General features: G+C 38.5%; 2 protein-coding genes across 3 annotated transcripts; one reads left to right on the forward strand and one right to left on the reverse strand.

The window, feature by feature from the left end:
• Nucleotides 1-49: 49 nt before the first annotated feature.
• On the reverse strand, nucleotides 50-5,337 carry LOC121962858 (antiviral innate immune response effector IFIT1-like). The gene is made up of 2 exons (XM_088077315.1): nucleotides 5,297-5,337; nucleotides 50-1,829 (listed from the first exon to the last, which is right to left on the reverse strand). The coding sequence occupies exons 1-2, from the start codon at nucleotides 5,335-5,337 to the stop codon at nucleotides 539-541; spliced, it is 1,332 nt and encodes a 443-aa protein (XP_087933441.1). The 3' UTR covers nucleotides 50-538.
• A 575-nt stretch (nucleotides 5,338-5,912) lies between these two features.
• trmt1l (tRNA methyltransferase 1-like) lies at nucleotides 5,913-26,114 on the forward strand. Of its 2 annotated transcripts, none has more exons than XM_042484235.2 (16): nucleotides 5,913-6,029; nucleotides 7,611-7,718; nucleotides 7,877-7,939; nucleotides 8,736-8,849; nucleotides 10,616-10,680; nucleotides 13,388-13,544; nucleotides 13,842-13,965; nucleotides 14,159-14,238; nucleotides 15,616-15,868; nucleotides 16,745-16,957; nucleotides 17,041-17,231; nucleotides 17,799-17,865; nucleotides 20,117-20,280; nucleotides 20,370-20,435; nucleotides 23,180-23,306; nucleotides 25,538-26,114. In XM_042484235.2, exons 1-16 carry the CDS (start codon nucleotides 5,969-5,971, stop codon nucleotides 25,719-25,721), a joined length of 2,037 nt encoding a protein of 678 aa, XP_042340169.2. In that variant the 5' UTR covers nucleotides 5,913-5,968; the 3' UTR covers nucleotides 25,722-26,114. The 2 variants fall into 2 exon arrangements, with proteins under 2 accessions (XP_042340169.2, XP_042340170.2); XM_042484236.2 differs by having other exon boundaries at nucleotides 13,845-13,965.
• The last annotated feature ends 877 nt before the right edge of the window (nucleotides 26,115-26,991 follow it).

Consider the following 26,991-nt stretch of genomic DNA (forward strand, 5'->3'; position numbering starts at 1 on the left):
TATTCTAAGAATTATTCTTTTTGGTAATTGCCCTAAATCTTTCCTGCAGGTTTTGCGAATGTATTTGTTTTCAAGTTGAGAGCTACACAGAGATTTTTTTTTGTTTGTTTGTTTGTTTTGCATCATACACTACCTACATCTTTGCCTAGATTTAGAACCAGTGTCGTAAGAGCTGTGTATTCACCTTGGTTGATGTGGTTTCTGAGCCACAAGAGGTCAGTGAGGTGTCATGTGATGCGGGTTGAGGGTGACTACAGGTGCTATAAGTTTGTGTTAATCATGTGCAAGGGTGCTGAAGTGGAAGGAGCCCAACAGTTTTCGACTGTGCTTGGTTGTTGTTTTGTAATTGTGTTTATGACGTTCAAAGGCTTATTGGAAGCCTAAGGAATAACCATGAGTGGAATTAAACGCAGTGGAATAAAATCACAGCGACTTCTGACGGTTCGTTTTGGTTTTTAAACTGAGTACACGTCCAAATAACTTCATGCCCACTATCAGCCGGTAGCGGCTACTTATAGGACTAGTCACTACAAGTGCTTTATGGCTCCTGCAGTTCTGCCAGGAACTCCTCACGTGTTGTGTCGCCTCTGTTTGCAAGGTTCTGCAGAGCTCTGATGCTGTTGTCACGAAAGGGGGATTGGTACGGTATGGCTATCACCCTCATGTGATACTCTTTTGACTCTTGGGGCCTCTGATGAATGAAGTACAGATGTTTTGCATAGCAGTTGTAAAGCAACTGTTTGTCTTCAAGTTCCAGATCACTTTCTAGCAGCTCTTGGTAAATCTGATCAGCTTTAGCCTGGTTCTCATTTGACTTTGCGCAAATATTTGCAAGCGATATCTTCTTCATAAGAGAATAATGAGGGTAAAGAGAAATCACCTCCTCATGGAGACTGATTGCTCTGTCTATCATGCTTTGCTTTGGTGAGCGGTCGCTATAGATCCTCCATTTGTAGAGGAGTGCAACAAATCTCTTCAAATAAGGTACATCTGGATGGCTTTTCAGAGCCTCCTCTGCCAAATCAATGGCGTCATCAACTGATACATGGCTTTCAAAAACCCTCAGTAACGCTTTCAGACCACTGTAGCTGCTGACAGGATTTCTCAGAATCTGCTCAGCTAACTCACGTGCTTCATCTTCAATTCTTTCTCCTTTTTTAGCACGTTGCTCAAGGTAGTGAGCAGCAAGGTACAAGTTCTCTGGATCTTGTTCCTTGGCACTTCTCATTTTCTCCAAGAGGTCAGCTGGCAGCCCTGTTTCACTGTGCTTGAAAGCACTCACTAACCCCAAGACATGGCTGGTTTTCCACTCCACCATGTCCGGCTGCATCCTGATGGCTCTCTCAAAGTAATCTGCAGCCAGCAGCTTTTTTTCTGTGCTGAACTTCATCAGGGTCCAGGCTTTTTCAGCACAGACCTCTGCATGGAGTTCTTCCAGGGATGGAGATGGGTATTCATTCATCAGGGCGTCGACCTTTGACAGGTAAGCTTGACTCTTTTCTTGGTCCCCCAGCTGATGGTGCAGCCAAGCCAGGTTCCCGTAGTTCACCACCAACCAGGGACCGTTATCTGTGTTTCTCATCTGGTGGAAGGCCTCTGCAGCCTTGTTGAAGAGACTCTGGGCATCATGGGTGAACCCCAGCTTGTACTGAATAAACCCCGGCAGGTTGTAAATGTGACCCAGCCAACTGTTTCCCTCCTCAGTGCCAATGTCCTCCAGCTTGTCCCAGAGGCAGAGAAGTCTGGACATGCTGGGGTCCAGATCCCAGGTGATGTGGCACTCCAGGGCCTCCAGTTTGGATTCCAGTGTTGTTTGACTCTGAGCAGCACTGATGGAGATTTAAAAAAAAAAAAAAGAAGAAGAAAAGAAGAAGCAAATATTAAAGCATATCATCAGTAGGTTGATACAGTATGCTTTGAAGTGCAATTTGTTTTGGATAACCTGTCTATAACCTGCCAAGGAACAACCTGTCTATATATATATATATATATATATATATATATATGTATATATATATATATATATATATATTTATAGGGTTGCAAATTGTTAGTAAGCAACTTTCCATAATCAATTAATTGGCGAAATTAACGATCGATTAATTGTTATTTGAAAAAACATACAAACTTGGTTTACTTCAGACAATACCAACTGTGTTTAATCTTCAGTCAAAGCTCACAGCAACATATTGCATATCTTTTGAAAGCATTTCAGAGCCTATTGATTAAGAGATTAAATTCCACATGTTGGATTAAATTCTTAACGACCGGTTAACGACCAGTGGGCGTAATAATCTTTAAAAAAATATAGCAGGCGACTTCTTTTAAGGGTCACGGAGCAAGATGGCAGCATAGAGTAGAGCTCCTGAGTCGACTAGAAAATAATCCCCCCCAAACGGAGGGAAGGAATGATAACTCGATTTCTAAACTGACACGAAATGAGTGGGGGACGAAAGCTGAGAAGTATAAGGAAAAAAATGATGTCCAAAGACCAAGAACACGAGTCGGAAGGCAAGGTGGCAGACGAAGAAAATGGCGAACGCACACAACTCGACCCGCTGCTAGAGGGACTCACAGCTATCACAAAAGAAATACGGGACCTCAAGAAGGAGATGAAGGAGGACCTCTCAAAATTCAAAGATGATTTCAAAGAGGACGTGAGGCGAGAGTTCGCTGGCTTTAAAGAGGAAATGAACCGAAAAATGACACAAAACATCGCAGAAATACAACAACAGCGGCAAGATATTACTGAAGCGCAGGGCCGGATTACAGAGTTGGAAGAGTGGAACGACGAAGCCAAAGAAGTCAATTCTATAAAATATTTAGGTGTAAGTATTACAAAAAGAATAGATAAGCTATATGATGCAAACTATATGAAAATAAATCAAGAAATTAGGAAAGATTTGGAGAGATGGTCACTTACTAGTTTGGATTTTAGCTCAAGGATAGAGATAATTAAGATAAATATTTTACCAAGGCTGTTGTATTTGTTTCAGTCGCTTCCAGTGATGATCCCACAAAAACAATTTATAGAATGGGATAAGTGGATATCAAGGTTTATATGGGGAGGAAAGAAACCCAGGATTAGATACAAAACTCTGCAGTTCCCTAAAGATAAAGGAGGTCTGGCTTTACCAAGCCTTAAGGAATACTTTTACGCTGCACAGATCAGACCTTTAATATACTGGTGCAAGGACGGGTATAATGCAAGATGGAAAAATTTAGAAGTAGGGATAAAGGACATAGAAGTACGAAATTTAATAACACATAAAGGATTATTGGGCAAATTAAGTAATCATTTAGATCTAATAACTAAAACTACAATTGGAATATGGAACACAGTGGTTGAAAGATATAAGCTGGAAAAGGAGACGAAGATTTTGAGTTGGTTCGCAGATGATTCAAGGTTTATACCCGGTATTCATGATAAAGGGTTTAAGAAATGGAGGAATAAAGGCATCACGGCAATATATATAATGACTGAACGGGGCAAGTTGCAGAGTTTTGAAAGATTAAAGGAAAAATTTGGATTAGATGAACACGAGCGATTTCAATATTTACAAATAAGGGATTATTATGAAAAGGAGATAAAAACAGATACAACAAATGAAGTTATTGAGGTTTTTCAGAAAGCCTATGAGGGCAAAAAATGCAGAGTGATTTCAGCTCTATACAAAGGTTTGATGACATGTAGAAAGGTTTCCTCTTTGTATATCAAAGAAAAATAGGAAAAAGAGTTGAAGGAACAAATAACTGAAGAAGAATGGTTTGCTATTTGTAAAACGCAGTGCACGACCACCAGCTCCAAGATCTGGAGAGAGCTCAACTGGAAAAATATGACTAGATTTTTTATTACTCCAAAAATTAGGAAGGAATTGTTATCTAACCAGCAGCCATGTTGGAGAGCATGTGGACACATGGATGTAGGTCACACACATATATTTTGGTCTTGCCAAAAGATAAAAGGATATTGGGAAATAATATGGCGAGGCCTTAAAAAAATAATTGGGTATGAGATACCCAAATCATGTAAGATATTTTATCTAGGAAATTTGATACAGGATATAGTACAAAAAGAGGACGAGTATCTACTTAAAATATTGTTATCGGCAAGCAAAAAGGCAATTACAAGACTATGGTATAAAGTGGATCCACCAACTGAGGAGCAGTGGCTGTGCATTGTGGAGGAGTTATTTGTCATGGAAAAATTGACACATAAATTGAGATTGCAGGAGACGCAATTTAATGAAAAATGGGAAAAATGGACTGAATACAGAAGCCAGGAAGAGGACACCACCATTACCACTGGACAATAAGGACTTTGAGAAAACTATAACTGTCTAATGAACTATTCAGGATACACCTTCTCACTGTAATTGTTCAAAGAAAATGTTAATAAAAAATAAGTTATAAAAAAAAAAATATAGTAGGCGTAAATAAAATACAAATATATAAATTCACTGTGGCCTTGTCTGAAAGGGAAGAAAGGAGAGAGGAATAAACATAGAAGGAGAGAAAAGCAGCCTAAATTTAAAAAAAAAAAAATGTAGAAAGAAAGAAGGGAATGGGGCAAAAAAGAGGAAGAAATGGAGAACACTGATCATTAGGGAGGTTATTGACGACATCATCATTCTGACTTGTAGGATCCATTATGTTATATTTCTGACTCTGGGACTCCATCAAGAGATATTAAAGAGATCACAGCCTACTCAGTATTTACACATACAGTGATATGAAAATTACTGACCTCATCATTCAGCTGTGTTCTTGACTGCTTTGCAGTAACTGATGTGATGATGTTGAGCACGCAGTTTGAGTGTTCACACTGAGGCGATCAGAGATCGGGCATTTGTACGTGTGTGCATTTGTATATTCTCTCAGCTCTTCACTTTTGTTTTCCAGGAATGCAAACTAGTCTGGAAAAACAGTAAAACAGAACTCATCACATTTAGTTTTTTCTATCTTTTTCTTAAGATGACTTAAAGGAAGACACAGTGAAATATTAAATTCAAAGTCATATTTCTTTTGATTCCACCCTCCCATCAAATGGGAATATTAAGGTGTCACTATTATATTGCTAATGTATAATATATATTTTATGTATGTAGCTTAGGTTACTTCTGTGTGGATACTTTAAGCTGTAGCTGTTTTTTTCATGGTCGTTATGGAGACACAGACACTGACACCTGCATTTTAACGCTCTGCTGCCATCTATCGAGTTATCCACGCTGCTAAAGTTTATTTATTAAGATGGTGAAGACATAGCCCGCCCACGCTCCCTTTGATCGGCTCATACTTCTTGCCTAAGCCAATCAGAGGCAGAGTAGGCCAGGTCATGCCTTCGCGTCCTAGAAATAAAAAAACAAACTTGAAAAATTGATTCTGCAGACATAGGACAACCTTTATATATCTGTGGGACAACCGAGGGATAACCAAGTCCTACATTAAACACTTGTATTTATATGGGCTATGTAAAAGTCACGTGGGAAGGGACTGTGTGTTGTCATGACATTTGACTGACATGACTTTATATAGGGCCCATATTTTTGGAGAAATATTTAAAGAAATATTAAAATGCAGGCCCAAAAATATACAGACTACTATATTTAAAAAGGCTACATATAAAATCAAAGAAGACCATCAGTTGTTAGCAATACTTTCACCATAACACAATACACCTTAACTTTGTAAGGTGAAGTGTGTCTTCACTTTCTGTCATCTAAAAAACAAACAAACAAACAAAAAAAAATGAGTAAATAAGGAAATATTATCGTCATAATAATATAATATAATATAATATAAGCACCTGTCACCCTTTTATGTGGCAGATGGTTTTGTCAGGTAAGTAGCCCTACGGTTGTATGTGTTTTATTTGTGAAATGCAACACAAACGTACGTTAACAAACTGCGCAGTTTACGTAAAGTACGTGCTTCTGAACATTTCCTGCGTATATTGTTGTAGTTAGCAATGGCGGAGCTCAAAGAAGCAGACGCTGTTCAGCTTCACCAGGAGGACGTCGATATCAAACGTAAGTTAACTGTACCCGTTTGCCATGTGAACGCTAAATTTGGGACCGTGAAGTGCATAATAAATTGTAGTGTAGTCATCATCAGCGCTATTCGGTGTATTCGCGGAGAATTTGAGTTTGTAACTGCTAAACTAAACGAGGGCCTCACCACGGAGCTCCGCCACAGGACCTAAATAGTCAACAAAAACAGCGACAAAAGCGCTGTAAGCTAACATTAGCTAAACCGTTGTCGTTAGCTGCTGCACACAAATGTGTATATCTTCGCAGAGGCTTTATTAGAGTGTGTAAGGAGTTGGGTTGTACTGTCGTTTTATATGACACGGTCTCATCACGGAGCTGCACAATAGGGCCGTTCAGTTTGGACATCAACTGTCCGTTTAGTAGCTAGCAGCGTATTGAGGGGTTAGCATCCACAGAGCCGTTAGCCCAGAGACGCTGGTTTCAGTTTTACTACAACAGAAAACAACAATCGACTAGCGTTAAGTTGAACTTCCTAGTGTGATTATAAAGTGTGAGAAAAAGAAGATGCTGTGCGTGAATGCATCATACTAAAATGTTATTGTCTATAAATTATGTTAATATGCTGTTTCACTTAACAATAATGTTAATATGTCGTGTAAATATATAATGGGAACAGAGAAGGGCTGTAGTAAGTAGCTAGCCTATATTAAAAATACTGGAGCCACGAGACCAAATTCCTCCCCCCAAAGTTGAATATTAACCATATTTTATTAGCCATGTAACTGTTAAAATCAATATTGGAAAGAATAGGCTAGTCAGATCTTCTACTGAAGTAATGGTTAAATGGTTAAGGGGGGGCAAACGATCTTAACAATCCAGCAGTTCACCTATTTGAAAAGGCATCATATCTTGGATGCTTCTGGGCATGATATTTGTAATTATCCCAATAAATTCACCACAAACAACTTATTGCATTTTTATCGCAACATTGTAAATCTTTCTATTCCCAATTTGTATTAATAATCTGAGTCTGCAAAGAAATTGCAACTTACTTATTTTGAAATTGTCAATTAGCACTGTATATTGTATATTAGTAAATGTACTTCCCCCACGGTCAGGGTCATGTCTAGTTTTAATATAGTAGAGGTCATGTTCTCAGTATAAACTATATTACCTGTAAATTAGAGGCTCTAAATAAATGTTTGTGTCTTAAAATTTTTTTGATTTAAGTCTCTCCAGTGTCTTGGATTTTATATCACAGTAAAGTGAATGTCTTTCAGTTTTGGGCTGTTGATCATTATTTTACATTTCATTATTTTTTGATTTTTTGTAGATGAAAAATGAACTATTTAATCAATAAATCATAAGCTGCTGCAGAAGCTTTGATACCTGGCTTTTTCCCAGCTCCAACTTCTAAAAGTAAAAGGAATCAAACTGGTTTTGAGAAGTGTCCGATAAGCCAAAACAGGAACCTCCTTAAACAAGTCAAGCTAAACTGACAAGTTTTTCTGCTTTTCTTCTAATGAAACATGTAGCTGACAACCTCCAGCTGGTGCCCTCAGTGAAATAATTAAAATGGCTAAAACATCCTGTTTTTTCACCTCCTGTCTATGTGTGAAGATGGCGATGGTGGCGAGGCGCCGTCAGTTGGGAACCAAGCTGCAGAACAGCCAGTAAAGACTGAAGCTGCTGCAGACAGCGACGCTAAACCTTCAACCACAACTACTGGTGATTTGATAAAGGCTGTCTCTGTGTATTGGTTATTGACTGGTCAACACCAATAATGGTTTCATACCATCTGCAGGAAATTTTAATGACAAGATGGTGAACTAAAACTTTGCAGGTGTTTTCTGACTTCACATCAAAGCTCTCTTTTCTCCAAACAGAGAGACACATCTCCATCCAAACCAAACTGGAGGGCCTCGAGGCGCTGGTCGACCTCAACGGTGGTAAGTTCAGTTGTTTTTTGTAAATCTTCTCCAGCCTTCTCTTCTGTTTTTCTTAGGGATGCACAAAATCAGATTTTTTGCCGATATACTGATATATCAACTTTTTATCCCACCTAATTTTAGTGAACATCAAGTCTCTTGTATTATGTTATGCGTACTATTATGGTGATGGCGACAGAAAATGCAATGCTTTTCAGTGTATGAAATATGTATATATTCATTGTGCAAAATAAGAAAAATACTTCAATTTAGGCTTGATTTTTTGTTCACCTTGTAAAAAATATATGTATAGGTAAGTGATATTGGCAGAAATGAGCATTTTGGCAGATTCTTATATTTAATTTCAAAGCAAAAATCTGCCAATAACGATGACATGTCGATATCATTTTGCATCCCTAGTTTTTCTTATTTTGGTAAAAGAAATCAGATGACGTAGTAGAAGAATTGTAAGGCATATTGTCCTTTAGAGCTGTGATGATTAGTTGATTAACCAGTTAGTCAAGTGATAGAGAATGAATCAGAAACTACTGATAATCAATAAACTGTTTAAGTCATTTTTTATGCTAAAATGCCAAAACATAACCTGCTCAAGTTCAGTTTGTGATTTTGTTTTCAGAATTTTTATGTTTCATGTGATGATAAATAAAACATCTTTGTGTTTTGGAGTGTTTTACAGACAAAATATCAAGATGTCATATCTGTCAGAAGAAAACTGTGACAAGTGTCTTAACCAGTTTCTGACATTTGAAATACTTCTTCTTCATGATGTCATTGATTTTGTGTTTCCACTCATCAGCGGGACGCAAGTCGTGTCCTCTGTGTCCTGAGGAGAAGTTTAAAGCCTGCTATAGCCACAAGCTCCGCCGACACCTGCAGAACCTCCACTGGAAAGTCTATGTGGAGTTTGAAGGTAGGAATGTAAAAAAAACGCAGTCACACGCTGATGTTGTGCAATCAGATCTGGCTCACAGCTCCAGTTCATCCCAGAGGTGTTGGATTGGAGTTGAGGTCAAGGCTCTTTTCAGATCACTTAAGCTCCTTCAGACCAAACTAGAAAAACATGATGGAACCGTCTTTTGTAGTGTGGTATTGTCATATTAAAACAGGAAAGACAATAAACACAAGCTGTTGACACAAAGTTAGAAGAACACTGTTTGTCTGAAGGTTTTATACATTTTCTGGTTAAAAACAAACAATTATTCACATTCACATCCAGCAAACATTACCAGTGACAATTAGTGTTGAAATAATGAGTTCATCATGTAATTTTCTTGTCAAGATTCATTGGATTTTCTGCTTATTTTGTTTCACATTGTTGTACAAAAAGCTGTGACGCTGTGTAAAATGTAAATAAAACCTGAATGCAATGAATAGATTGGATAGATGGATACATTTTAGAGTAAATGCATACTGTTAGCGAGCCAGTGTAGACAATAAGAACTAGTGGTGTCAAAAATATCGATCAATCAATAGATAACAATTCTGAATGTTTGAAACAGTTTCAATACTCATTTTTCACAGTATGGATACATCAGCACCATCTGGGCTTTCTCGCTCTCTCTTATAGTTAATGATTACCACTTTCATTCTGCTGTTCTCTGCTGCTAACCAAGAAATGAAAAATGTATATGCCATAGCCTTGTTAGATTTATCTAATGAAAGTTTAAAATTGTATGCGCTTGATTTTAGTTTTCCCCAGTGGTACTGAAAATGGTATTGAATATTGATATTTTTCAAGTTTTTTTTTCAAAGTTTCAAATTCCAGCATCGTGACAACACTAACAACAACAGTTCCAATTTGCATTTCTATTGTACTTAACTAGTTCTAGCTCTAACTAGTTCTTTCAAAGCACTTTTGCACCACATATCACATTCACCCATAAGCTAAAGCTACCACACATACCTGCTCACCAGTTAAATATTAATGCACTCACACATGCACATTTGGAGTCTACTAGACTTGACTGGAGGAGCCAGGAATCAAGTCACCAATTTTATGAATGGTGAACGACTGTCTCTGCCTCCTTAGCCACAGCCACTGCACAGTACAGGAGTCCACATACTTTTGGCCATGTATTGTAGGATGCCTGCACAGGTCTAGGATGTCTGAAAAAGTAAACAAAGCTAAAAAAAAAACCCCACAAATCTTTGAACATACAAATATTTGTGTGAATGTGACATTTCTTGATCTGCTGGTCTAATTAAGGGGGGCACGGTCTGGTCTGGTCTCATTAAGGGACCCTCTTACTGTCGCTTCACAGCAAGAGGGTCCCTGGTTCGAACCTGGGTTGGGACGAGGTTCTGACCTTGGAAGGGGGCCCTTCTGTGCAGAGTTTGCATGTTCTCCCCGTGTCTGCGTGGGTTCTCTCCGGGGTCTCCGGCTTCCTCCCACATTCCAAAGACATGCAGCTCAGGTTGATTGGTGACTCTAAATTGTCCTTAGGTGTGACTGTGAGCATGTATGTTGTCTGTCTGTATGTGTCGGCCCTGCGATAGTCTGGCGACCTGTCCAGGGTGTAACCTGCCTCTCGCCCAATGACAGCTGGGATTGGCTCCACCCCACCCCACAGCCCTTACGAGGATGAATGAATGGTCTCATTAAGTCAGGCTGAGAGTGAAGACAATCATCAGATCTTAATTTAAACCATGTAATTGTTGACTTTTGACCTTTCACAGGCCAGAGGATGTGCATCTGCCACCTGCCCTGCAGAAACCTGAAGCCCAGCCTCAATGGAGATCCGGTGAGGAATTAGACACACAGATTGTCTGCAGATTGGAGTTTGGAATAATAGTGCACACTGTGGCTTCATGTTGATCACCTTGCACTTTTAAATTTCTTCTTAAAAAAGTTTAGCTGAGGAGTGCTACTACAAGTCAAGTCAAGTCAAGTCAAAAAAAAAGGAAGAAACCTCAGGAAGAGTGGTAGAGGATGATGAGGGATCCCTCTTCCAGGACGGACAGACGAGCAATAGATGTCATAAATAACAAATTAAATACAATCATGGCAAAAAAGGAAAGAGAAAGAGAGAGTGGGAGAGAAGCGGAGAGAGGCATAGAAATAAGTAATAGAAGTAATAGTAATAGAAACAGATGCATGTCATATTACAATAACGGTAGTTGTGAAATTATTAATTGCACTCTATGATGATGTTGAGGGTGATGATAACAGTCTCATGCATATGCTGATAGGGAGGTGTCCAAAGGCAAGATCACAACATCGGCGCAACCAGGACCAGACCACAATCAGGGCGAGCGGGGGGCACAGTATCAGTGCAGCCACAGCACGAGCACAACCAAAGGCAGGGTCGCGGCATCAGCACAGCAATCACCACGGTCAGGCACAGTCAAGGTTACGGCCAGGATCCAGGAAAACTAGGAAACAAGGGAGCAGGAACGCTCCCGAGAGGCAACGGGATTAGTGTAGTGCAGTTCAACAGACCCAGGCTCTGTAATTGCAATCCAAGGTAGTGACAGTACCACATGGCTATCACAGATGTTAGGCTAAGCTAAACTACTGAGCTAAACTACTAAGCTAAGCTTGCAAATGGCAATGCAGTTAACAGACATGCATGATTTTCCGATGGCGGCATTGAGAGAAGGAAAAGGAGCTCAGCGTATCAGTGACAAGTGGTCTTGTCACCTGAGTGTTTCAACTTACAGTCTTCTTCAGGGCTGTAAAAATGAGAGGCATCTCACAGATATACAGCCAGACGCTCTTCTTCAGCGTGTAAATTTGACGATATCACAAAGAAAGCCCACAGGTCTGTTAATTTTTAGTCCATACATGAAAACGCCAACAGTGCATCCCAGCAGGGGGAGACAACATTTTTAAGACACAGAATAACAGTATTAAAATCCTAAAGAAATAAAAATAGATTAATAATCAATACATAAAATAATAATAATAACAACAATAGCAGTAATGATAATAATAATAAACAAATATTTATTTTTCATTTATTTATTTATTTATTTTTGTTTATTATCATTGTTGTTATTGTTAATATTTTATTCAGTATTCACAACTGATGCAACAGTGAACATGTCATCTAAACTTACTAAACAACAGATCAAATACCCCCATCCCACCCTCGCCTCACAACAAAAAAGAAAAACAACATAAATAAAATGAAAAAATAAAAAAGAGAGAGAGAGAAAGAAGGTTAAAAAAAATCTTAATCAAATTTGCACAGCCCAGTAACACTCAAGTCCAGACATAATTATAGTGTCATATCCAGTTTAGAGTTCTTAACATGTGGGATGAATGGCTGCCAGACCGTTTAAAATTTGTCAGTAGAGCCTCTCAGAGTGGATCTAATTTTCTCTAGTTATTATTGTTATTATTAATTATTATTATAATTCTATCTCTAATCCAGTGAGTGTGGGTGGGATGTCTCTTCCTTTCACTTAGGAAGAATTCATTGTCTAAAAATCAGAGACGCAAAGGTGATCATTTATATTTTGGAAGTTTGGCTTCTTCAGCCACCACCACTTGAAATACTGCTGTCAGTGGAGACTGATGGAGAGGGGTCGCAAACACCTTTGAGAGCGTTTTGAACATATATCCCTGTCGAGGGCACGTCCAGAAAGTGTGGATTAGAGATGCTATTCGATTTTTACGCTTAGCGCACATGGGATTCACATTAGCTTAGATTGTTGATAATTTCTCTGTAATGGAGTGAAGGTGATGGAGAATTTTAAAGTGTATGAGTCCATGTTGAGTGCAGATACATGAGGAGTGGTCCCTGTTCAGAACTGAATCCTATGTGTCTTCATCTATTTGCAATTTTAGTCAAGGAAGGACAATCAAGATGAGAAATAATTCAGTGTATGTGAGCAACCACACCCTTTCCAAGTGGGTTAATAGCCAGAATACTATCTAACAAGTTTTTATGTGGTGGATAAGGGAACTGGGCGAGATTGGTTCGAGCTAAATTTCTAACCTGCATGTACTTGGAAAACTGGTTGTTAGAAAGGTGATGTTTCTGTTTCAACTGAATGAATGAGGCAAATGCACCATCGATATATAGATCTGTGCAGTAGCTTTCTTATTCTTGAGGCGCTTCAGGTGTCTTCCAATTCTCTAAAAACAGTTTGCTATCCAATCATTATAGCTGTGTGGGTCCTTTATTGAATACGGAAAGTGGATAAGAGCTAACAGTCTGTGGGTCATGTTATTTCTTAGTAATTTAGGTACTTTGGTGCAAACGAAGAACTTTGTAATTACTGTGTATGGAAAACAAAGACAATACACTTATTACAATCGACTACATTTATTATTTAATAGTTTGATGTCATTTGTGATGACACTGAAAAAAAATTAGATTTTTGTATGATTTGTGCGCTTAGTAACACTCATGGCCACATGATAATACCTCAAAGTATCTGCAGTTTTTTTTCTCCTTTCACCCCTATATTTACCATCGTTCACTGATATTTTCTGTCCAGGCATCGGGGAGACACGTGGCTCACTACCATTGTGTGGTGTGTTCTGTCACCATCGCCCGTAAGACGGACATGATTAGCCACTTGAAGAGACACGTCAACAAAGGAGAGACTGAAGCCAGCTACTCGGGGAGCTCAGACATGCCGTTTGAGGAGCCGGGTAATAAACACTGACACCATCTCAGTACAACACGCTCCACTGGGATAGATGTGTGGAGACATATTCAAAAAGAAAGGTCAAATTTAAAGCAGTTTCCTGTTTGGGTTAAGCTCCAACCATGTGCTCCAGATCTCTGTAGTTCAGATCCTGCCTCAGTCGTCCCTTCTGTTGAGGCGCCACTTTGAGCTTTGAGTTGCTCCATATTCAGAGAGTCCTTTATAGATCCTTATCCAACAAAAGCAAAAAATAATCATACCATGATGACTTCACAGTGATTTAATGTGTTTCATGTGTCAGCAGCTCCGTCTGGTCAGGCGTATGAAATCATGAAAGAACTTGGAACCAACGTCCAGCTCCTCCCAAACCACACCACCCCGCAGAAGAGCGACACCTACTTCAACCGCAAGATGAAGACCAACAGGTCTGCTCACTCACGAGACATGAGTTTTTATCGATACAGTATATATCCATGTGCAGATTTATGTAAACTTTGATAACAAACCAACCAACATTTATTTAAACATAGTTTGTGTGTGTATATGTATGTGTGTGTGTGTGTATATGTATGTGTGTGTGTGTGTGTATATATATGTGTGTGTGTGTGTGTTTTTCAGACAGCTGGTGTTTTGTTCGCTGGCTGTTCTGGCGCAGGAGAGGAGCCCGCTCGAGTGTCTGGACGCTTTTGGAGCCACAGGTGAGACTGAATTTACCATTTTATACTACATTATGTTAACCTGAGCAGATCGGTTTAATTTCTTTCAAAAACATGGGGAGAAGCTGTCTCAAAAAGAAATCAACCAAACATCAGAAATGTGTGAAACGTTAAATTACCTGAAACTAATTAAATGTTATTTAATATTAAATTTTAATTTTTTTTTTCATAAGTGAAAGAATTATATATCTAGTTTTCTGGACATTTTAACTCACTTTTTGATCATATCAAATAATCCCAACCAATTCATTTTTCAATAATTTTCTTGTCGCCTTTTACATATTTTTTGTTTTTTATTTCTTTGCTATTTGCAGCACATTTCTTGCCAAGTTGCTCTTTATGTTTTTTTTCCCTGTGTTTTTGAAATAAATTAAACCATGTCAGAGGTTAAAATGCTGGTGAAAGTCGCCTGAATGTAGCACAAGAAAACTGATGTAGATCCAGGTGTGGAGGGGTTAATATGTTACACTGATTATTGCATCATTAATCACATCACTGACACTTTAATGTCCTAATACTCTTGTATTTTCTGTTTTGCGTTTAATTTGTATTACAGTGTTTAATTATTGTGTTTTACTTTCTCTATTTATTACTTGTATTTGTTACACAAATTTTCCCTGCTGGGGATCAATAATGGCTAATCTTATCTTATCTTATCTTATCTCATCTTGTCTCGCCTCATCTTGTCTTGGTTTAGAAGAACTAATTTTAGTAGTTTTAGTTTTGCGTTTCCTATGACATAAGTCCCACCATTTTTTTGCAGTAATATAAACCTGTGATGTTATTCATTAATAATTGCTGTAATTTATCCCAAATATTTTCTAAAAACAAACAGAAAAAGGTCTTCCTACTGTTGTGAGATAATTATTTCAACAACAGCAAAACTTATTTCAAGATGAGTGAAGTTCTCTTCTAATTTTTATTAATTTCCCACAAATTTTTGGGCCATCTCTTGATAAGTTGATTGTCTCCTCTTCCCCTTTTTTGACAGAAAGCAAGCCAATTAGTTAGTTTTCAAAGGGTTAATGCTTCTTTGCAGTGAAGATTGATTATCAAGTCTAACCAATCACGATCAAAATTAGGTTTCTGCCATGTAGCTATTCAACATATAGAGACTTTTCCTGGATGTTAAGTAAGAATTAAAGCAAAAGGAAACGAGCACTGCAAGTCAAGAATCTTAAATATAAGAAAAATGTTAAAAACACAATAAAGAAAATTGTTAAACATCTGTTTTACAGTGATAAGAGATGTGCAAGAAGCAGAGAGAATAAATTTACATTATGTCTTGAAAGTATTGGTTGAGGAAATGTTCCTCGATCTTTATCACAACCTCAAACCTCCATCATCTCTCTCTCTCAGGGATTATGGGCCTTCAGTGGGCGAAGCACCTTCGTAACGCAGTCAAAGTCACCATAACGGATATCAGTGACACGTGCGTCAAAATGATCAAAGAAAACTGCGAGCTCAACCACATCCGGGTGGACGGAGGCTCTCGAGGCCCCCGCGCACCTGACGGAGCCGGCAGTGAAGGCGACGGAGCGCCCATCGCTACAGTGGAGGTCGCCAAGATGGACGCCAATGTCACCATGCACCTGTGGTCTTTCGACTACATGTAAGTAGTAGGATTTTTATCAACTTTATAATCAATTTAGCTCATTGATCAGGTTATTAGAGTCATGTATCAATACTTTCGGACACGTGGATGGCTGGAAAAGAGTGAAAATATAATTTAGCCTTTAGTCCATAAGAATAACTGTAAAAAGTGTTCACACTGTGAATTTTTTTGACTCAATTCCACATGCGCTTTCCTCCTACAGCACCAGAGCACCAAATGTGGATTAATCCGCCACTGAAAATAGTCCCCATCCAATACACTCTTCTCACTTGTTTGTTCTATAAAAACTACAGTGAGCAGCTGTTTTAGGAAATCGCTGAGCCCTTTTTAGAAATTAAACTTTTCATTTATGATTTACAACCTTAGTAGGAACCAGTGGGCTTGTGGCTCACAGACAATCAGGAAGTCAGAGATTATTGCAGAACAGGACTAAAACATTCAGTGCGTTCCAACACCCATGCTATCATAATGTCGTACAGCAAAAAGATTCAGTATCATAGTATAACAAATGCAGTGTGCCAAAAATACCATGACGTTCTACTACATCCGGTCATATTCTGCAGCATGCAATCCAGCATGCTTTTCTGGCCATTCTTACCCACAATCCCCTGCGCAGTGGCAGATGTTGACTACTGGTTGGCAACTGAAAGCTGACAGAAACATAAATGACAGATGACAGCGCATTTAAGTGACTGATGATAAGTTGAACGATAATAATAGGAATATGTATCGTTAAGTGAAAAAAAACGGAGATTATCAACAACAACAAAATGAAAATAATGATAGAGACATGCATATATAGGGTTATTTAATTTACAATGTATGCAGTTATAACTTAAAGCTAAACTTTCATTCATTCATTCATTCGTGCAGTCACTTGGATCCATTCGGGACGGCAGTGAACTACCTGGATGCCGCCTTCAGAAACGTCCGCAACTTGGGCATCATCTCTGTGACGTCTACAGACACAGGCTCTCTGTACGCCAAGTCTCCCAACGTCACCCTGCGTCACTACGGCTGTCACATCGTACGCACCGAGTACTACAAAGAGCTGGCTGCACGCATGGTCGTAGCCACTGTGGCCAGGTAGGACTTTAAATTCTTGATGTGTGTCTGTCCTCATGTGATACTAAGGCTGAAGAAAGTTTAATTGGAGTTGTCTGTTGCAGAGCGGCGGCCCGCTGTAACAAAGGCATCGAGGTGCTGCTGGCGGTGGCCTTGGAGCATTTCGTCCTGGTGGTGGTGAGAGTCCTCAGAGGTCCCACACAGGCTGACGAGTCAGCGAAGAAGTTACGGAAACTGGTCCATTGTCAGTGGTGTGAGGAGAGAGTGTTCCTTAAACAGGGAAACATGGTGGACGGTGAGTTTGTATGCCTCTGCGCCAGCGACACCCAAAGCCCGAGGCATTATTTTTTCAGGTTGTCTGCCCATCCCACTCTTGTGAACATGATATCTCATAGCATTTGAGGGGATTCATCAAAGTTGGCACAAACGTCCATTTGGACTCAATGATAAACTGATTAGATTTTGGTGGTCATAAGTTAAAGGTCAAGGTCACTGTGACCTCGTCTGTCTCATTATTGTAAACATGATATCCCAAGAACACTTTCCTCAAGGTTAATCTTTTTCAAAGTTGTCATAAATGTTCACTTGGACTCAACAATAAACTGATTAGATTTTGTTGGTCAAAGGTCAAGGTCACTGTGAGCTCGTCTGTCTCATTCTTGCAAACGTGATATCTCAAAAACTCCTTGATAGAATTTCTTCAAATTTGACATAAATGTCCACTCTGATTCAAGAATGAACTGATTAGAATTTGGTGGTAAGAGGACAAGGTCACTGCAACCTCTCTGCAGAGAATGAGTACGAGAAGCTAGATATAGTAGATATAGACAATAAATCATGTCCTTTCTTGTGTTTTCTGCAGACTCGCTGCCCTGTAACTGCCATGGAAGTCTGCCTGGAAAGACAGCCGTGCAGCTGGGGCCGTTATGGTAAACTTCTCAGCACCACGTATCATGGCAGATTAAATTACAGACAGGCACACTTCACTGAGCTGTGGGAAAGGTCACTGAATGCCGCATCTACTCTAGAAAACCTAATTTTGGAACCAACTGATGTATCCATTAAACAGAAACCTGCATTTAAAAAATGAAGACTATTAAAATATGCTTCCACTGACTTCTTTAAATGGACAAAAAATCTGTTTTTGCCCTCATTCCTACGAAGCTGTTTACATGGTTAATGAAAATGAATTTTCCACTAATATTCCCAGTTACATGCAGCAGTGCATACTCTGATCAGCATGCCCTAATATGGTGTTTATCATGTAAAAATATTTTTAAAAAGTGGAACTGCTGTCGTGCCAGGATTGTTTAAAATTTCCCACTGGTGACGGACTTGGACCAAACAAACACAGCCTGCCTCTTATAACCACCTTCTTTAAAAGGTCATTTCTCTGATATTTGCACATATCAAAAAACCTGATATGATATCCAAGAGAGAGAGAGCCAGCTGTAAGCGGATCAGGTGTGTGTGTTGTAAAATGCATTTGAGGCATATCCTGAATGGTCTGTATTCATCTCCAAACAACGCTCCGAAAACCCAAATAGTACCGGAATATATTCCTATATTCTTATTCATTGCACCCATAGACTGTACTGTATATGAGATGGGCAACTCAAAGTACACACCAAACAATTTTTTCCTAAAGATGGTTTCTTTCATGGAGGGTAGTTCTCATTACCCTGATGTTTGTTCAAGTCTTTGTTTTTTATGATCGGTTCAGTTTAGATGAGTTTTCAATTCTACAAAAAGGTTTGTTTTTTTTATTGAAGAAATAGAGTAGAATATCTTTATTGTCATTGTACATGTACAACGAAATTCAAATCGTATCAAATGCAAAACAGTAAAGTGCAAACATCAGTAAATATGAATAAAAAACAATGCTTCAAAAACTAACTATAAAAAAAAGGAAAAAAATATATTAAAAGTGAGGGAAAGATTTCATGAAGGGAAAAAAAAACACATCATACCACGTATACAAGACAGTAGAATTTGCTGGTATAGTACATTGCACAGTTCATTTCCTATAAATTGCACAGTTAACAAGTCCAACCTCCCCCTCCTTTTTTGGACCAATCTATATATGCTTGAATAGTCGCTGATGCTTTTACATTGTAGAAAGTCGTCTTTAAAAATAGATGTTATTTTGTATGAAGGCTTTGGTTGCACATGGAGAACAAGTCACTGTAAAATGGTTGAACCATACTGGCCGCTGAAAGACAAAGATCCCTCTGAGCAACATTTGAAAAGGGAACAGAAAAATATCAACATTAATAGGTGATAGAAACTGGAAACTTAGCATTGAAATGTGAGCAGATTTAAACAGGAGCAGGTTCCTGTTTCAGTGTCAGGTGCACAATAATGTTTATAAGAGGCTAGAATTACTAGACTATGTGTTGCTTTAGCTCTTCTTCAAAGTTGACAATAGAAACACAAGGTTACTCTGGGTTTAGCACTGTTGGACTGAATCAGAGACTATAGACTGACAATCACAGTTTAAACGCCTTCAATCTAACCACTGAGCAGGCTGCAGAGGGCACAACAACGCACCAACTCATTAAAAATTTGCAAGAAATTAGTAAAGAGTAAAAGAAAATTACCAGAAATGTTTTGGGGAAAAACTGAAAAAATGAAATTAAAATTCATTAAAAAAATGTATTTTAAAAAATCTGTGACATAATTTTAAATATGTAATTATGACCATTTAAATATAGTTTTTTTTTGTTGCCTTTTTTCCCCTCGCTTTTTTGAAATCATTGTCTAAATCTAATTATATTTTGCAATTTCATGGAACATTTCTTACAAAGAGGCCCTTTGCCTTTTTCCCCCATGTTTCAAAGAATTCACACCAATTTGCTCAAGCTTCAAAGGTTTAAATACTGAAAGGCGTCTGACAGCAGCACAAGAAAAACGATGTTGCTCCAGATTTCAAAGGGTTAAAATTACAACAGCATCCTCCCCTTTTGTGCAAAGGAGAGGATGGGGACATGGACTCAATAGAAGTTTGATTCTCGTCGTATTTGTGCCCAAACTGTTTCAAATGCAAATAACATACTTGGTGTCCGAATTATGCTTTTTTTTTATCTCTTTTAAAATATCTGTTATTAAAGGGAAAGGAGAAAAACATCAATATAATGGCTGATTTTAAGCTTTTCAACAGCTGTGTGTGTGTGTCTCCAGGTCTGGCCCATTGTTTAACACGGGCTTCCTGAGGAGGATGCTGTCGGCGGCGGTGCATCACAGCATGGACGACATCCAGCCGCTGGTCAAAACTCTGATCTGCGAGTCTGAGTGCACCACCCTCAAGTCTTTGGTCCACGGGCCGTCCGCCCTCACCAACCAGGGTGAAACATCCCACCTCTCATCTGTGACCTGTGTCTGATGTTTGTGTAACCCAACACCTTGTTTACAGAGTCATGTTTCTTCTCTACAGTGGAGTGTGGAGTTGTCATCAAGACCTTACAGAGCGGAGAGGAGCCGGCTCCTGCTGAGCAGTCTGGTGAGTCAGTCTCAGGTTTTAATCAAAATCACATTCAGGTTTGTTGTTCAAATATAATAATAATAATAATGATGATGGTGATAATAATAATAACTTTATTTATAAAGCACCATTAAAACCTAGTTTACAAAGTGCTTTGACAAGGCAAAGCACAAACAAGCAGGGTTTCTTGCAGAGGTAACATAACAATAAGAGCCAAGCAATAATACAACCCCTGGCAAAAATGATGGAATCACCAGTCTTGGAGGATGTTCATTCAGTTGTTAATTTTGTAGAAAAAAAGCAGATCACAGACATGCCACAAAACTAAAGTCATTTAAAATGGCAACTTTCTGGCTTTAAGAAACACTAAAAGAAAGCAAGAAAAAAAATGTGGTAGTCAATAACAATTGCTTTTTTAGATCAAGCAGAGGGAAAAAATTATGGAATCACTCAATTCTGAGGAAAAAAGTATGAAATTACCCTGTAAATTTCAATTTCCAACACCTGCATCAGATTAAATCTGCTCATTAGTCTGCAGTTAAACAGGAGTGCTCACACCTTGGAGAGCTGTTGCACCAAGTGGATTGACATGAATCATGGCTCCAACACGAGATGTCAGTTGAAACAAAGGAGAGGATTATCAAACTTCTTAAAGAAGGTAAATCATCAGGGAATGTTGCAAAAGATGTTGGTTGTTCACAGTCAGCTGTGACTAAAATCTGGACCAAGTACAAACAACATGGGAAGGTTATAAAAGGCAAGCATACTGGTAGACCAAGGAAGACATTGAAGCATTAAGACAGAAAACTTAAAGCAATATGTCTTGAAAACAAAAAATGCACAGCAAAACAAATGAGGAACAAATGGGCAGAAACTGGAGTCAACGTCTGTGACCGAACTGTAAGAAACCCCCTAAAGGAAATGGGATTTACATACAGAAAAGTGAAACTAAAGCCATCATTAACACCTTAACAGAAAAAAACAAGGTGACAATGGGCTAAGGAAAAGCAATTGTGGACTGTGGATGGCTGGATGAAAGTTATATTCAGTGATGAACGTGAATCTGCATTGGTAAAGGTGATGATGCTGGAACTTTTGTTTGGTGCTATTCCAATGAGATTTATGAAGATACTTTCTGAAGAAAACATGCAAATTTCCACAGTCATTGATGATATGGGGCTGCATGTCAGCTAAAGGCACTGGGGAGATGGCTGTCATTACATCTTCACTAAATGCACAAGTTTACATTGACATTTTGGACACTTTTCTTATTCCATCAGTTGAAAGGATGTTTGGGGATGATGACATCATTTTTCAAGATGATAATGCATCTTGCCATAGAGCAAAAACTGCGAAAACTCTCCTTGAAGAAAGACACATATGGTCAATGTCATGGCCTGCAAATAGTCCAGATCTCAATCCTATTGAAAATCTGGTGAAAACTGTAGAAAATGGTCCTCGAAGACTGGTGATTGCATCCTTTTTGCCAGGGGTTGTACTGAACTAAAGCCAGATAAAAGACAGTAAGTTTCAAAATGACCTGATCCACTCACTGAAGCTCTACCTCTGTCCTCTAGAGGGCAGTGTAGCCCAAATCTGTTTCCCCTCAACAGAGAATCAACATTAAAGAAACTGCAGGGAAAAGCTACATTTGAATGATTTATTCAAGTTTCATCCTCTTAGTCCTGGTGCTGTCTTAACTTTCTGTATACACCAATTGTCCAAAGAGTCAAAAATGAACCTCTCTCACTAAGCCCCTAAAATAAAGCAGCTTGATTGAATGTTAAACCCCAAATCTATTTTGCATCACAAACTTTGTGAATCATGGTTTTCCCTCTTCACAGTGCAGAAAGACTGCATGTAATCACTGGAATCCACTCGTTTTTATTACAACACACCCGTCATAATTAGGAAGTATTATTGTTGTTATTGTTGTTGTTATTATTATTGCTAAAGGTACTGTATAGGTGCTAAATATGTAGCCTAAGAAAGTAGAAGAAATGTCCAAAAAGTAGTTTTGAATCCATTTTATTGTAAGGACCAACAACAACATAGTACATTATATTGTACAATGAGGACAGTATGCAAGTTTGTATGCATGGACCTAGTGTGCGTGAACCTATTTATCGCTCTCTTTGCGTGTGTATGTGTGTGTTTTATGTTTTTTTTTGTGTGTGTGTGTGATATGAAAATAATTTTATAACTGGCAGATCAAAAATGAACCCTCAGACCAGATTTTTACTCTGTTTGTGTACAGCTTTCATGGAAATATGACCAAAGGCAGTGATTCACTTTTTCTCATGTTGGGTAGTTCTTGGAAAAGTCATTGAATTTCAAGTTCAAAAAGATAATTTGGGGTTTTTTTTATGCTGTTAAACATAGTGGCGGGTCATTTTTGACCCCTAAGACAATGTAAGTTTCTTTACTTACAGAACAGCATTTTTCCCACACTGTGTGACAGGAACATGTTCTGCAATTTATATCTGCTTGTTCAAACACTTTGCTGAAGCTAAAAGGTGCAAAAACTTACTGTTTTTCTACAGCTGCAGCATCAAAATAAATTGAAATATTCTAGATGTCTTGCGCATTATGTTATATGAATTTAGTTCAGCCTGGCAGATTCGGTATCTTTGGAAACTTTGAGATCTCCATTAGAATTAAAATAAAGCTGCAAGGGTTTGAAGTTAGTTAAACATGTTTGATATGAACAGTTCAGTTTTCTGTTCAGATCTGATCTTTGATTTTTATTTTATTTTCTGCAGGGAAGAGGAAGACGGGAGAAGAGCCTGGGAACGTCGTGAAGAAGCTGAAATGCGATGCGTCACTGGATCACCCACCCTTTTACTACAGCATCCACCGTCACAGCATCAGAGGCATGAACATGCCCAAGTAAGTGACCTCTGACCTCCGAAATCCTCAAAAATATGAAGTACCACATTTGCACTCTCTCAGACATAAACGGGAAATAGACCTTGATGAAATGATTCCAGAGGAAATCTGGCGAAAAATGAATCAGAGAATTCGCTGCTTTTCTGTTTGCCTTCGGCATGCTGCAATTCAGTTTAAAATCGTGCACCGTCTTCATTGTTCCAAGGATAAATGATCAAATATTATGACAGATATTGACCAAACAATGTGACCAATGCAAATGAGCCACAGCCACAGTGTTACATATGCTCTGGTCTTGCCCTAATCTGTGGGCACTCCATCTTTGAGACCTTTTCTGGTATTTGTAGAAAAATAGCAGACCCTTCTCTATTAATTGCACTCCAGATGCTACAGATACTCCTCTCATAGGGTATCGTATAAATATGATGGCCTTCTGCTCTCTGCTGGCCTGAAAGCTTATATTATCCAAGCTATATATACTTGCCTATATGCGACGTGTGTTACTGGAGGATACCTCCAGAGGGTGCAGGAGAGAGCTCAGGCCATATACAACTGCCAGATGTGTGGGATGTAAACAACAGACATGGATCAAGCCAGAAAAGGCGACAGCGGTGACAATGTTGGTGGTGAAAAAGGCCTCCAAATCATCATCCAATCGCCTATATCCTTTAAAGAGCCTCTAATCTTTATTTTTTAAAGATTTTTTTTAGCATTTTGCCTTTATTAGACAGGACAGGATGTGAGCATGAAATGGGGAAGAGAGAAGGGACGACATGCAGCAAAGAACCAGCAGCTGACACGGCAAGCACATGGCCCCCTGCACATGGGGCACCCATTCCACCCACTGATCTACTGGGCACCCCAGTAGCTTCTAATCTTTCTGCCATTTGTAACCCCAGCAGCTGTGTTTACGCTGTCACATCCACTCTGCTTCTACACTGCCCCTGCTGTTTATATACATACTGCATCTTGCATCTGGGTTGCGTCATATTAATTTTTTAAGATTCGTACAGTCGACGCACCAAACTGACGCAAGGGACGGGTGGCAGCCATCATGCATATGAATAGTTAACAGCAACTATAGCTGTGTTCGAAACTGTTCCCTATCACGGATATAGTGCACTACATAGTGTGTTTGCATTTTGTAGTGGTGTTCGAGTCCTCAGCGGTGAATTTCATCCACTATAGAGTGGTGAAGTAATGAGTCCTACAACGCGGAAGTCCGTCAGCCTTTTAGCACGTCCGGTTCCCTCGTCTTAGAGTCTATGGGGTTTTTGAATGGGTTTTTGGTTAAATGCCCTAAATAAAGTCTGTGGTTTACACAGGCAAATGATATTTAGATGTTTTGTTCTGCAACATAAAATATGTCTGCTTAAACCAGATTTTTGAACTTTTAAGTTTTACTCATCTTAAAAAAGGTGGTTGCGAACAAGTGACTAAATGGGACTACAGTGTTTGTCGGGGATGTTAGACGTCATCACACTGGACACAGAAACTCATTAAATCCACTTGTCCGCCTTTACAGCTTTACAGACTCGCACTCGAACTTGTACATTTCTGTTTATAATACCTTTAAAACATACCTACAACAATACGTCATCCGTTCACCACTCTATATAGTGCTCTGTAAAATACCCACAATGCACAGCAAATTTGAGTATACATATGATGTACCCTACATTTAACTCCCGTATACCACAATGCAATGCAGCTGTGTATTTCCGAGGGGAAAAAATTACATAGTGTCCGAAATTTCGTTCGTTTTCCCCCATATAGTGCACTATTTAATACACACTACATAGTGAAGAGTGAGTTAGTGAATGAGGCGATGGTTTTAAACACAGCCTATATCTCTGGCCTCACTGTTTAACCCATATTTATTTGCTTACTTTATTTTATTTTATTTATTTATTTATTTTCTTAATTTTATTGAAACTTTTTTATTGTTATTTATTTATTTCCTTTTTTGTGTGGTTGTAAAGTTATTAATGATCCAATGGTTAGGAAATGGGAGACTGATACCATGTTTAAGCTGTGTTTGTTTTGTGATGTTTAGAATTAAAAAAAAAAAATAAATAAATAAATATATATATATGTGTATATATATATATATATATATATATATATATATATATATATATATATATATATATATATATATATATATATATATATATATATGTATATATGTATTTATAATACCACCATAATGTTTTTTTTTCCTTTTACAGGCTGAACAAGTTTCTTCAGTACCTGACGGAGGCCGGCTTCAGGGTGAGTCGCACTCACTTCGACCCAACTGGGGTTCGAACCGACGCCACGCTGGAGCAGTTTAAATCTGTCCTCACCAAGTACAGTGTCCCCACGTACGCCACTGCCACTCAGACAAGCGTGAACACGGAGAAGGCGGTGTGAGATAAAACAAGGCTGATTCAAATGAAGCTTTCCACACTTTGAAAACAAAATCAGTGTGTTCATCTTGTTTCTACTTTACCTCCACTGCTTTTGTCAAAACAAAGTTCTGACTGCACTGATATCTAAAGCAAACCCACCGACCGCTCTCCATCGGGACGCTTTTAATAGAACAAAATATTAACTCTTTAATCAAACCAAAACTTATGTGGATTTGTATTTAAACTGCAAACCAAACTGATCCTGTAGCACAGATGAGCCCAATTTATCCACTGTTTATTTATTTGATTTCTCTTGAAAATCTTTGTTTGTTAGATTTTTTTTAGCTGGTTTATTGTCTTTGTCTGTTTCTTATGTATTATGAAAACATAATAAAATCTTTCTGCGAAGCTGGAATTATCTTTCTCAGGTATTTGATGTCATGTTATTCTGTAATGAGTGAAATGTGCAGATAGCTTTCAAGGTGTACACACCAGAATCTGTTTCACAGATAAAATGTTAAAATGTCAATGCTTTTTTAGTTGCATAAAGTGCAGAGCAATCACAGTAGTTCTCATTTTACAGCGACGGCATAAGTTCAATGGAAGTATTAATTAAATAAGTAATTAATCCCACAACAATGAGTGAATTCAGAGTGCTTAACATAAGATATAAAAGGCATTAAAAGAATAGGTCAGATTTTTGAAGTATGGTTGTATGAGGTACTTATCCATAGACAGTAAATTACATATAGTAGATGATAGTCTGCATGCCCCCAATTTGGAAACAATTTGGAGTCAAACAAATAATCTAAACAATCTACTGAGGGGTCAGCAACAAAACATATTACAGCCACCTAAAAAAATCAATATCAGTTTAAGTGCATGTTATATTTAGAACATTTTAACTGCTTTACCTTAATGCCTGGCAGTGATTTTCAATGGGGAAACGAAGCCCTATCGCTGTCTTCAAAGCCAGACTCCATTGAGAAAAACAGCGATTTAACATTGCTGAACACAGTAGCTGCTGGTCTACTGCTGCATTGATCAGAGGATTTGTTTACATTGTTGTGTAACTGACCAGAGCTATATTTATTAATGGCGTTTGGTGGCTTTAACAAGAGCATGAATGGGGAACTGAATTGACTTCCTTGTCAGAACAGGCTTTACAAGTTACCTTAAATCCAAAATGAGTGCTGGATGTTAAAAGCTATTTGCACATTCAAGGAAGGGTAAACAAAGATTATTTTTAATTTGCACTCACGCATAAGTACACAAACAATGTAAACCAATTA

This window comes from Plectropomus leopardus, chromosome 5, assembly GCF_026936395.1.
Source record: "Plectropomus leopardus strain MGB_pleo_1.0 chromosome 5, ASM2693639v1, whole genome shotgun sequence".
NCBI lineage: Eukaryota > Metazoa > Chordata > Actinopteri > Perciformes > Serranidae > Plectropomus > Plectropomus leopardus.